General features: G+C 41.6%; 1 protein-coding gene across 3 annotated transcripts in view; it reads right to left on the bottom strand.

Annotated features, from left to right (window-relative positions):
• GRK3 (G protein-coupled receptor kinase 3) overlaps positions 1 to 14,102 on the bottom strand; it is a 119,356-nt gene that overhangs the window by 91,768 nt on the left and 13,486 nt on the right. For 2 of the 3 annotated variants that reach the window (XM_032395212.1, XM_032395211.1), the window contains exon 2: positions 4,513 to 4,589. In XM_032395212.1, the coding sequence (XP_032251103.1) occupies positions 4,513 to 4,589 (77 nt within the window). Of the gene's footprint in view, positions 1 to 4,512; positions 4,590 to 14,102 lie in introns of those variants that run through there. The other variant, XM_032395213.1, reaches the window with a different exon arrangement.

The following is a 14,102-nucleotide window of genomic DNA, read 5'->3' as shown; positions in this document are numbered from 1 at the left end:
TATTTAAAGGCAACCCAATAGCCTTAGTTGATGAGCAGAAGTAATAAAGACGGAAGGAATGGCATTATTAGAAAACCCCCATTTGGCAACTCCCTAAAAAAATAAGCAATTTAGGCAGCTAGCGTCAATGAAAATGAAACCAACGGCAGATGACAGCTTGATGAGGAACTGCAGAGCTGACCATACCTGAACCCACTCTAGAGACAGGACTACCGAGTAACACCTACGTGTCATGTGCCTCCAGCCACGAAGTACACAGCACCACCTGTGAAGTACTCTTACCAAAAAAGTCGAACCAATCTAATTAGCTGTTAGAGCTAGCTTTCAGTTTACAGGAAATACAGAAAATAGAAGTGCATTTTAAATGATCTCATGAAGAAGGGAACAGAAAAATCCAGAATGTGGACTATTCTGCAATACAACTGACCCAGTTTCTTCAAGAAGTCAATTAGGGGAGGTGAAGGACGGGGACACCTGTTCCAGATTAAAGACATTATTACCAACTACAATATAAGAACAATATTTGGATCCTGATTCAAACCAACCAAGAATAAAGGGACATTTTTAAGTTAATCAGAAAAAATGTGACTATAGACTCAGAATTACAGTAAGCATCACCATTAGATATTAAACTAAGAATCATCATTTTCATTGGTTGGGGTAAAGATTAAGGTTGTATAAGAAAACATCTGTAGTTTTTAGAGATGCATACAGGGCTGAAACCCTATAAAGGGCTTGCTAATTGCTTTATAACATTTTGGCAGTCACACAGAAAGGGGATGGACGAGGCCAGTGGAACAGAATGTTGCAAAAGAATGAACCTGGCTGATGCATATGTATGGGGGATTATTAGTCTACTTTCGGGCATGACTCGATATTTTTACAATAAATACAATTTCATTTCAGAGCTTTCATTCCTGGAGCATCTGCTGAGAACCAATCACTGTCTTAAGGGTTTCAAAGACACTTCTCACGACTGCCTTATGCAGTAGGGTACTGTTCTGACCCCCAGTTTTATAGATAAGCAAACTAACGACATGTCAACCAGTTTGGGGTGGAGCCAACAGGTCAGCCAGTCAGCTGTCATCTCAACAAAGCCTCAGAAGCCAAGTAAATGAGAGATTTCTACCTTTTCCATTTCACAAAGCCTGTTGGCACATGGGCTGCAGCACGTGCTCCCAGGCAGTCTCCCAAAACCACGTGCCCACCATCAGCACCGGGGAGGGCGGAAGGTGCCGGAAGGCAGAAAAGGAGCCAATAGGCAGGGGATACAGGGGGAAAGGGAAACAACAGAACCAAGGCGGTGACACAGGGAGACAGTCATGGAAAGGGGCAGATGGAACAGATGGGAGAGACAAAGGCAAAGGAGGTGGGGGGCTGCCGAAATGGGAAGATGGAAGACCAACAGAGCTGGCCACCTTCCTTCTGCCCCCACCCCTAACACCAGCCAAAGAGGAGAAGGCCGCAGAGCAGGAGGTGGGGCCAGACACTGAATATGCAGCCATGCCCAGACGTAATTACAGATCTGTGTTTGGCGAGGTGACCATGTACTCTTCTCTCCCCATCCTGCCCCCCAGGCAGTCGCTGTTCTTTCCTGTGACCTTCCAAGTTCAGACTTAGCTTCCCCCGACTGGCTCCGAGCTCACAATGGGGAAGGAAGGGAAGAGGAAGGAATTACTTATTCATCTAAGCAATTTTTAAATTCTTTAAAACAGTTTCATCGAGATAGAATTCACAGGCCACCAGTGCACCATGAAGCTACTCTCGGGGCAGAGTCCGTGTGGCTGGGGCTAGGGCACGAGGCCCCCTTCATGCCAGTAGGGCACTCAGGTCAAGGGCTCCCAGGGCCAGCTACCCACAAGGTTTGGATCAAAACAATGGGAAAGACACCCGCCTGGGAGCCTGCATGTGTGTTGCGGGGACGGCAGACAGGAAAGGCATGAGGATCAGAAAACACAACGGGAGAAAGAATCCTTGGGGCATCTCACAGACTGGCATGAGAGCTCAGGGGACAGCGGGTTTGCCACAATCCTCCAGTATGCCTGAGTAACGGGGAACCACCTGCTCAAATTACAGGTTAAGAACCACCTTCCTCCCGTAGCAGCATCATTTATAATAGTCAAAAAGTGGAAATAACCCAGACATCTGTCGACAGATGCAAGGATACACAACCTGTGGAACAGCCACATAGTGGAAGACCACCGAGCATAAAAAGGAATGAGGTCTTGGCACATGCTACAACACGGATGACCTTGAAAATGATCTGAAGAGCCCCATGCAACGGCCACTTATTGTCCGGTTCCGTCTAGAAGGAGTGCCCACCACAGGCAAACCCATAGAGGCAGAAATTAGATTGGCAATATCTGGGGGTGGGGGGAGAGTGCTCATGAGGGGGGTGCCGAAAATGTTCTAAGATGAGGCTGTGGTGCGGGTTTGCACAAGCCTGTGAATACGCTAAAAAAGTGTTGAACCGTATTCGTGAAAGGAGGGTGTTTTATGCCGTGTAAAACAGATCTCAATAAAGCTGCAGATCGATTTTTTAAATTCAACTAACAAATAAGTCGTTCCTTTTTTCCCTTCCCTCCCAAAGATAAGGAGTTTCTCTCTTGCTATCATGACAGTTTTATTTTCTGTTGTTTAGCACAAAAGCAGAAGCAAAGGGGAGCTTTTATTTATGCAGATGACAGTTACCCAAATGCCGTGAACACAATGAGAAGCAGCAATAAAACATGAGACAAAAGTCAAACTCTCCACTGCTCTGTTCCCGCACCTAATCCTGATGACCGGGCTGAAATACTTCTAGGTAGGCTAAGGGCCACCAGCCCTCCACACATTGTCCTCGGAGCACAGACCAGCCACACTCCGGCTGCTTGTCCAGAACCCAGCATCCAACTTTTGCCCACTGTACTTAGGGGTTACCACAGAAGGTGCATCGCCTTAATAGATGGCCAACTTGCAGACTAGATAAAAAGTTTGCCAAAATCCAAAGACTTTCTGGATCGGTTTCTACTTTACTTGAACATAAGAGAGCATCACGACTCTTTCTTAAAAAAAAAAAAAATCTATCCTGTTCTTACTGGGTGACCCTCTCTACAGTACATTTTATATTCGCTGTTTCCCTTCCAAGAGCTTTTACAGAATGACCACAGAAGGAGAAGGACAAATCAGAACAAGTCACCTCACCAACGTGAGTCTACATGTCCTAACCTGTAAACAGAAAGGCCACCCAGAATTACGGCAAAGGATATTCAGTCTCAAAGGGATCAGTCAGTCTGTGTCTATGAATCATAGAGACAGAACTAAGTGCAGAAACTGAGTTCCAGGAAACTTTAGTACAACCACAGTTTCTTGAAATTTTAATAAAGTGATTTCCTCTAGGATTAAAATAATTTAAAAACTATGACACAGTTCCTTGGCAAACCTTCTCTGAATAATTGTGGGAGGCAAGTAAGGAGCAAAGGAAAGAAAAGAGCTTCCAATTCTCTTATACTCAGCTAAGGTGCTTTCATGTAAAATCCTGGAATTATCTGTTTATCGCATTACTATGGGCAGATCAATAATATAGCCAGCTGGCAGGCCAAACGATAAATCCTATCCTAGTTGAAAACAAAATATTGTCTAAGAAATTCCTGGACAGCAGGAGCTGATTTGGGGGCATGAGAGAAAGAAAATAGGTAGATTGCCCTCTCACCTAACCCGGCGGGCAGTCACCTCTAAACAAATTCCCAGCCCTGCGGAAGGCAGGTGAGAACACAATATTCCACTGTTTTGCAGGCCTTGAAGACCCACACTCAAGCAATCCCTGCTCAGTCCTCATTTCTCCAGGCACTAACTGCTGTAATCAGAGAACACGCCTACACATCCACACACCTGCACAGGCCAGGACCAGCACTGGCCAGACCTGGGTACCAGCCGGAGAGAGATGGATCCTTGACCCCTATGTACACAACAGGGGAGTCCTGGTGACCCGCTAAGTAAGACTGAATGGAGCCATGGGGATAAGAGTGATTGACACGGAACTGACAATGACGAGCAGCATGCAAAGACTATAAATTAGCCCGTGAAAACTGATGAGATATCGCAAGCCAGCCCCACACTTTGGAAGGAGACGGCCAACCACAGGGGTGCAGTATGTTTTTGAAGACACATGCCAACTCCTTGTGATCACAGGAAGTACAACAGCAGTGAGGGAGGCTGGGGACCTCAGACTCGGGTCCGAACGGAGAGCTTTTCTTTCTGGTTACCAACTATCCATCCTTTGATTTTGGCAACCCCCAACTGCTTTAAAACCTCGAATCAAACTAGTCTGTTTCCCAATAGCTTATTCACAAGATATATTACTAGGGATGTAAGTAACCATTCAGTATCTTATTACTCAATAAAACGTCCTTCTTCCCCAGCTGGAGCTATAAAGCACATAAAGCACTAGGGGGCTGCATTTATACGCAACGGTAATGCCACCCAAAACCACCACTGAACTCACAGTATGCCAAATGAGTAAGTGGGACTTACCAATTTTCTGGTTAAAAATCTTGTCAAAGGTGATTTCATTTCTCTCCTGAAGATACTTCTGCATCACACTCCGGATACTAAAAGAGAAGAGTGACACGTTTTTAGCAGCGACAGCCTGCATCATGAGAAACCATCCCCAGCGTGGACAACACATAGATGTCTTAACTCAACGCAGCTGGTTGACCAGAGAGCCCTCATAATGACATCCGTGACTGCATGGAGGGCTGATGGCACTTAAACCTGGAGGCGTCATGACCCCAGCTGGTGCCCCCTCCCATGACTCAGGGCCGACCTGCATGTGGAGACTTGACCAAAAATAACTTAAGGACTGACTGTAGAAAGTTCGCCCTCAACACCACCATTTTTCAAAATACACACAAGCATGCACACACATGACACATTCTGCTAATCGATTAATGAGCTTCTTTCTAAAACAAAAGCAAACGTTCCCTGGATACATGACTGAGATTTTTAAAAACCACATTTCTATACATCAACAATAAACAGCGAGAAAACATAATTAGAAGGAAGATTTCACTTAAGATAAAATAAGAAACACCAAATGCCTTGAAATAAATCCTTCAAAATATGTGCAAGAACTTTGTAGGAAAATTACAAAATGTACTGAAAGACGTAACAGAAAACCTTAATAGATGGAAAAGTACACCACAGTTATGAACAGAAAGATTTAATACTGCAAAAAACCAACGTCTACCCAAATTTATCTATAAAATCAATTCAACCCCAACTCCCATCTCTATTCCACAGAGTTTTTCATAGAACATAGAAACAATCAGGTCTTTATAAACTGTATACAGAACAACACGGGATCAAGAATAGCAAAAACATTTACAAAGAAAGAGAATATCGAGAACAAGGCTTATTACGAAGCTAAAATAATTAAGAAAGGATAAACAAATTAATCAATGAAATGGAATAGAGAGCACATAAATATGGAACTTTAATATATAAGGCAGAAAAGGCAGAAAAATGGAGAAACTAGGGATTATTCAACAAGTGAACCAAAAGTGAATATCCAAATGGAAAAAGTAGAAACTGAGTCTCTATCATCCACTGGTGGGAAAAAAATTGGCAGCAGCACCCCCCCTTTTAAAAACTTTTTAAAACTAACTGATTGAGGTATAATCTATATACAGTTAAATGCATATTTATGTGTACCAATAGATGAGTTTTTCACATTTAACTACTATCCTAATCAAGATACAGAATATTTCTTTTTTTTTAAGATTTTATTTATTTGAGAGAGAGAGCACGAGTGGGGAGGAGGGGCGGAGAGGGAGAAGCAGACTCCTTGCTGAGCAGGAGGCCCCACGAAGTGCTCCATCCCAGGATCCTGGAATCATGACCTGAGACGGAGTCAGACGCTTAACTGACTGAGCCAGCCAGGTGCCCCAAGATATAGAATATTTCTATCACCCCGAAAGGTGCCCCTTTGCAAGTCTCCCCATATTCTAGGATCCAGTCAAATACTGATCTCCTTTCTGTTAATTCAGATTACCTACTCCTTCTAGAATTTTAGATAAATAAAATCACACAATATGTTGTCTTGTGTGCCTGGCTTCTTTCACTTGACATAAGCAAGCTTCCTCCATATTGCTGTGCACATAAGTATTTAGTTCCCTCTTATTGCCAAGTAGTATGGCATTGTATGAATATTCCACCATTTGTTTACCCGTTCATCTGTTGATAGACATTTGGGTTGTTTCCAGATTGGGGCTATTATGAATAAAGCTGCCTTAAATATTTGTAAGTCTTTATATGAGCACATGTTTTCATTTCTCGTGGGTAAATATCTAGGAGGGAAATTGTTGGTCATATGGTTAATTATATTTAACATTATGAAAAACAGCTGAATTATATTCCACAATGTGTGATGTTACATTCCCACCAACGATGCGTGAAGTCCCAGTTGCCCCATGTCCCTTGCCAACACTTTGGTTGTCAGTCTTTTCAGTTTTAGCCACGTTAGGTAGTGTAGTGGTGGCTTATTTTAATTTGCATCTCCCTAATGAATGATGATGTGGAGTATGTTCGGACATTATTGGATTATTGGAGTGCTTACATCTTCTCCTGTGAGGTGTGCAGTGAAATCTTTGCCTACTTTTTAATTATCTGTCTTATGACTCAAGTGTAAAATTTCTATGTCCTGGAAACAAGTCCAGTGTCAGATTTATGTGATCGTAATATTTTCTCCCAGTCCACACCCTGTCTTCATTTCCTTCATGAAGTCCTTCCAAGAGCACAAGTGTCTAGCCAATGAGTTCCAATGTATTATTTCGTTGGTGGACCACGCTAAGAAATCTTTCACATCCCACAGTCAGAAAGATTTTTAACCTAATATTTTCCTTTAGAAATTTTAAAACTCTAGCTTTTATGTTTAGGTCTAAGATCCGTTTCAGGTTAATTTTTGTGTATGATGCAAAGTAAAATCTCAAGGTTTTTTTTTCCCTTATAATACCTAGTTATTCCGGTATCGTTTGCTGGGGGAGAAAAAAGTATCCTTTCTCCATTGAATTACCCTGGCACCTTTGTTGATGCAACACTAAATTTGGGTAGGTCTATCTTTGGGCTATCCTATTTCATTGATCTGTATCTCTATCCTTCCATCAATACTACATTGTCTTGATTGCTAGAGGTTTAGAGTTGTCTTGAAATCAGGTAATCCAACTTTGTTTTACTGCTTTTGTGGGGTTTTTGGTTTGTTTGTTTGTTCATTTTTTGGCTATCCTAGGTTCTCTGCATTTCCATTTAAGTTTTTTCCCGGAAATTTCTTCCCAGAAAAAGCCTGATGGGGCTCTGATTTGGATTGTGCTGAATCTATAAATCAGTCTGGGGGGAATTAACCTCTTAATAATATGAAGTGTACAATCCATAAATATGACATACTTCTCCATTTACTTAGGTCTTCTTTAATTTCTCTCACTGCTATGTTGTAGCTCTCAGTACAGAAGTCTTACCTCTTCTTGCAATCGCTTTCTCTGGTTTTGATATCAGGATAATATGATTCATAAAAGGAGATGGGGATAATTCCTTTCTCCTCTATTTTCTAAAAGAGTTGGTGATTGATAGTGTTAATTATTCCTTAAATGTTTGATAGAACTCATCAGTGAAACCATGTGAGTAGAATTTTCTTTGTGGGAAGGTTTGAAACTTACACATTCCATTTCTTTCATAGATGTAGGGCTACTTATATTTTCTGTTTCTTCTTGAATTAGCTTAGGTGACTTGTGTCTTTTAAGTAATTTGTCCATTTCATCCAATCTGTCTAATGGAACTCAAAATAATGATTCTGAGTAAGAGAAGCCAGGTCAAAAGAGACAGACAGACAGACAGAGACAGAGAGAACACACTGTTTGATTATAAAGAGGCAGGAGCAAACACTGGGGGGATGATGTATATGGTAAAATAATATACATACATCTCTTGGCACAGAGCTCCTAAAAGCCTTGGAATTTCTTAGTGGTAGAAGTATCTTATTCATAATAAGCCCTTTTCAGCCCTACCTGAGTTAATGCTAATGGAGGTAACTCTTGGTAGGCCCCTAGACAGCTTCAGGATGGAGCCAGCTGCCAGAGGAACCAACCATGTGATTAGAGGGTTGGAAATGTTAGCCCCACCACTTGACATCTGAGAGACTAGAGATTGAGTTCAACTACCAGCGACCATAATTAAGCATGCCTACGTAATGAAACTTGGATAAAAACTCTAGAACGATGAGGTCTAGAGAGCTTCCAGGCTGGTGAACCCATGGATGTGCTGGGACAGAGGTGCTCCACTCCACCCCTTCCCACAAGACCTTGCCCTATGTAACAGCCCCTTTGAAGTTCCTGATTTGTATCCTTTACAACAAAATGAACCATAAGTATAGCATCTTCTTGAATTCTGGGAGTCGTGCCAGGAAAATACCAAACGTAAGGGGAAGATCATGGGACTCTCAAACTTGCAGTCAGCCAGACAGTAATGCAGATAGGACCCCATTTGCAGCTGGCATCTGAAGTGGGGCAGTCTTGTGGGACTGAGCCCTTAACCTGGGAGTCTGTGCCAACTCTGGGTGGTTAGCATCAGAATTGAATCCAATTGCAGGACACCCAGTTGGTGTCAGGGAATTGAGAATTGTTGGAAGGTGACATAATGTATGTGCTTGTTGTCTTAATTTTGGTAACGGCTTCACAGGTATAGACAAATTTTGCCAAACTAGACATCTGAGATATGTAGTTCATTTTACATTAATTATACCTCAAAAAAGCTGGGTTTTCTAAAATTATATCATAAGGAGGTGATCAGCAAAATCTTGAGTGTTGGAAGTTCTCTACAACACCTGACCCTATTTCTTTAACAAAAAAATTTCAAGAGGGAAAAATGATGGACAGGAACCCATAGTTCAAAAAAAAAAAAAAAATGTAAAAGAAATAACAGGCATAATGGATGGACCTTATTTAAAACTCAATTCGAGTAAAAAAATTTCTTATAAAAACTGGAGAAATATGAATACAGACTGAATATCTGATGTTAAGAAAGTATTACATTTTAGCAATGGCAATGTATTATATTTTTATATTTTAAAAGAGTTATCTTTTAGTGATACATACAGAAATTTTACAGATGAAATGATCTATTATGTCTACATCTGCTTCAAAATAATCTAAAGGGAATTAGGAGGTATGGATGAAACAAGATTGGCTATGTGTTGATAACATATAAAATTGAGTAATTGCTACATCAATTTCATTATACTATTCTCTCTGTACGTGGTTAAAATTTTCATTACAGAAAGTTTTTTAAAAAATCAAATTCTGGCCTCCAGACTCCTGAACCATTTCTTTACATACCTCCTCATCAAAATAAGGCATATATACTATATATAAAACCCTATATATTGCTTGGAGGCCTAATGAATTTTTTAAAAAATTTAATGCCAAATGGTTAGAGATATATCAACCCTACCCATCATGACCTATTGGGGTCCTGCCATATAAATACCACACAAGGTAAGTATAATAAATATCGTATCATAATTTAAAATTTTTTTCTGCTACTGAAGTTCTTGAAAGATCTGCTCTCTACTGGCCAAGGACTAGGCAGGGTAAGTCGTACTTGAACATCTTACTAACAGAGAAACTACAATATTTATGACCTAGTTAGCCAATTCCCATTATTAAAAGCCTCTATATTCTCTACGAGGTTTAATTCTGTTTTATTCTGATGTCCAAAACAAAATGCGTTTAAACAAATATCTCTAATAGTATGTGACATATCACCTAAAAAATAAAAAATGAGGGTACATAAGGTAGTTGTGAAGATAAAGCAAGATAAGAGACTGCTTTGTAAGAAGCACGATACAAATGAGTGATTACCATTACTGACCACCAAGAAACCCAAAAGGCAGATTTTTTTAAAGATGAGATGACTAAGCAGTCTTACAAAGATTCAATTCCCCCAAAAGGAAATTGCTTTCTTTTATATGTAGTTACTAAATATTTTCCACTAACTGCTCATTAAACACCCAAAATAGAGCTACATTATCCCAAGTCACAATAAAAACTCCACCACTAGATTTAAAACCACTGAATTCTGCCAGATAGACTCTGAAGAGGTCTGTAAGAATATCTGGTATGGTTTAATGTCAACTCTTCTCGAGGTTCCTTGGTTCACCAGATCTTTGGCAGGAAAGTCTTGCATACAATTTGCATAACATTAAACATTTCAGTATGAGGCAATCTACACTTAGACAATCACAACCCAATTAAGCTAAATGTGAATTTAAGTTCCTTTGTGTTTTTTTCTACAATATTTTGACAACCCATATCAGCTTTTTAATGCCTTTTCCTTTGCAATATATTACCTGATATTAAAATGACACTAAACATAACTTGAATTTCACTGGTCCGAGAAAACCCATCATGTTAACAAAAGTCGTCCCTGAACAGATACAATTGGAAGGATGGACACATTTATGGGGTCATCAGCTTACCTAATCAAAACTACGAAACCTCATGCTCTACACCATCCCTTCGAATCAGTTACGATGATCATGTTAGGATCCATTCACCTTCATTTTTCCACAATACTTCTGAATCGGCAACAGCACAGGAACAGCTAAGCCTCGGAGGACGAGGGAGAGACCGAGGCCAGGACAGTCTGTAGCAGGGTCTGGAGCATCCTCCTTGTTTCCAAGAGCAAGTTTCCACGTCATTATCTCATTTACAAGATTCCAAGGGCCTCTCATTTTGCCCACCGTCCAAACTCCTTAGCATGTTACAGGCAGCATTTCCAAAGGGGCCCCAGCCCACCTCATCACCTGCATCCTGCCTCTGTCTTTCTCCCAGAGCAGTCATGCTTGGTTTTTTTTACCGCTCAATGATTCTGTCCATCCCAGTCCTCCTAATGCCTCCTTTTACATGCAAACCTCCTACTTATCCCCCAGGGTCCAGGCCGGGGGTCACTGACACTGCGATGCCTTCCCCATCTCCTGCAGAGGTAAGTCACTTGGGTTTCCCCTGCATGTCCTGTGGCACTGCTATACCACTTGCCCCAAGTGTACTCTAAGTATCTGTGTATCTCCATCCTCTCGGGGAGGAAAAGCTGATGCATTCATCTGTTCGCGTAATCATTCATTCATTCATTCAAAATATGTCCTGCATCCTTTCTGTGAGACAGCCGGCCACTGTGGGTGACATCAGGGATACACACAGTGAGTCCTCCCGTGTGTCTGCCCCAGAGGAGCCCATGTCTACAGGGGTGACAGAGGAGTAAACAGGAAGCCCCAGTCCAATGTGGCAAGTAAGCTTCAACAGGGGCTGCAGAGCCCAGGCAACTGAAGCACAGAACCTGAGGGGCCTCTGGCAAAGACGAAATCAGAGAGAGCGCAATGGGACCACTCAAGAAGGATCTTATAAGTCATGCCAGCTTGTACCAAATAACTGAACCAAATGGACAGACGACAGCGGCAATTAAAACACACACACACACACACACACACACACACACACACATAAATGCCAGATCACAAACGCTTCCTACTTTTAGATTCCTTTATTTTTCTAACTATGTGCAAAGCATACCTTCATTACCACCCATGAGATTAATGTCAGCTCTTCGTGGCTTTTTTTAAAGCAAACACTTCCTTTCCAAAGACTGACAGATGACATTCTGTTTCTACCACTGGTAAAAATCCTGATTCACTGGACACAAGTCGCTGTACCTCCTCGTCCCCCAAATACCACCCAGACCTATCGTCTCCCACTCTTCCCCGAGACAACGTGAACCAGGCTGGGACCTCAGTGCATGAGCACTGTCTGGTCTGGGCAAACGGATTCACAAACTAAAATATGCTCCACAGAAGATCGGTCAATATAATTTTTCTTCGACTTGTCTTTCAGTTTGGTATATGATACCTATTGTCCTACGAGAACTCAGCGTGATCATATCATCGAATCCACTGATCTTCTCCTTCAGAGCTTCCAGCTTTGGGGGTTGCTTACAAGAACCTTTTATTATACTCGAGTAAAAAAAAAATACATTCTCTCATATTTTTAATATTTTTATGATTATCTCACTGAACACTCTGGCATTTATTTTTTTTATACAATGTGAAGGGATTATAACTTGGACAGCCGGTGATCACACACCATTCTTTCCCCACCAGACTCGAAATGTCACCTTTATGCATAAACCAAATTCACACATACACAGCTTTGCATGTGTGGGCCAGGGCTCTGTGTGTCTGTGCCTACACCAAAAGCACAGGTGTAACTGCTACAGCAATGTCTTCTTTTTGACGGAGCAGATTCCCCATTGTTTCATTTTTTTCAAAATGGGACTAGTTATTTTTGCCCATTCTTCTCTTCTAGATGAAGGGTCATCTGCTTTCAAGTTCCTTGAAACTCTCGTTTGGATTTTGATTGGGATTGCCTTGGATTTAGAGATTCTCTTGAAGAGAACCGACATCTTCCCAAACTGCGTCTTCCTTCTTACCTAGAAATATCTTGTAGCTCTCCATTTATCCAGGTTATCTTGGTCTTTATTAATAAAGTTTTGTTTTTCTCCATACTGGGTCTTGTCGGTAATTACGGTAGTTAGTGAGGTCTGGTTTAGAACAACGCATTAGAAAACACTTATTTTAAAATAATTATTTTGAAATGTTTTGACAAATTAATATTCAAATAACTTAAAAATAGAAAGCTATTAAAGTCATTTCAGTAAGAGAGACTTTGCATCTCATAGTTTCATTAGGTGCTGGAAGGATGCTTACAGGGTAGATCGTCGTAAACAGCAAGGGTTATTATTTTTTTCCTGCTAAATTTAAACATCGGAGCTATGATTTAAATGAGAGTCATGAAGTTCAGTGAAGTCTTTTGCACCCAGGGGGGTAAATGGATATCGTTTTCTAAAGTTTCATTTCTTACTGTGCTTTCTCTCTTAGAAATCCTTCTTATGTGTTTTTTTTCCCCCTTCATCGTTCCTCAGGTCAACAGGTTGTAAATCTGTCCACACCACTTGGATTAGTCAGGACTCTGGCTGCAAGTGAACTGACTAAAACCCTACCCACACCTTTGCGATCGGTGTCATGGAGTCTCTTTCTGAGTCACCTACTGCGGTTTCCAAAAAGCACATTCGTCCTCCAGGCACACCACCCCCCACCGCCCGGGGCCTAAGTTGTTGGAGATGCAGCACGACTTGCATCTGTGTGCACGCTCCCACAAGGAGTTTATATCCTAAGTCTCCAACGCTCTTACCCTGACGTGGGGTCAACCGAGGCTTCCAGCAGCCCTGCAAGCATAGAGTTGTGATCCTTGGGTCTAGCAGGCTACTCTGTTGTTTTTAAACATAATTCTAAAATTGTTCAAACGTGCAAAAGAGTATAGCATAGGGAGCCCCCATAACTGGCCTTCAACGCCCCCTGAACAGCGGCCAAGGTTTTTAGTCTGCGGCTTTTATCCTCACCCTGACTTTCCCTTCAGTTTCCTTTTTTAAAGATTTTATATATTCATTTTGACAGAGAGAGGGAGAGAGTAGGAACGGGATGGGGAGAAAGGCAGAGGGAGAGGGAGAAGCAGACTCCCCACTGAGCAGGGAGCCCAATGCGCAACTTGATCCCAGGACTCTGGGATCATGACCTGAGTGAGCCGAAGGCAGGTGCTTAACCGATTGAGCCACCCAGGCATCCCTCTCCCTCAGTTTTCAAAGTATTTTAAAGCCTGAAACCTCTGACTGCATGTCATTCTACCCTTACTACCTCAGTTTGCATTTCTAAAGATTAGGGACACTTTCCTTACATAAATACAATCTATTATTATTATTCCCCAACACCCCCCCTCCCCGAAATAATAACTCCTGAAGATCTACTACTCAGTTCCCATTCAAATTTCCAAAATTCTTTGAGAGGTGTCTTTTGAGCCAGGATCTAATCTAATGTAATCAAGATCACACATTCATTGGCCTGTTCTCCCTCTCCAATCTGTTATAATCCAGAGTATCTCCCTCTCTTCACCACCCACTTGTTATCGTCACACCAGTGACTTACTGAGGACACCAAGATAGCGGTCTGGAGGAGGGCTCCCATTCTGGAT

The sequence above is a fragment of the Phoca vitulina genome, unplaced genomic scaffold (assembly GCF_004348235.1).
Source record: "Phoca vitulina isolate PV1807 unplaced genomic scaffold, GSC_HSeal_1.0 scaffold82, whole genome shotgun sequence".
Classification (NCBI taxonomy): domain Eukaryota; kingdom Metazoa; phylum Chordata; class Mammalia; order Carnivora; family Phocidae; genus Phoca; species Phoca vitulina.
Note: the sequence above shows the minus strand (reverse complement) of the source record. Positions and strands in the feature narration are given on the sequence as shown.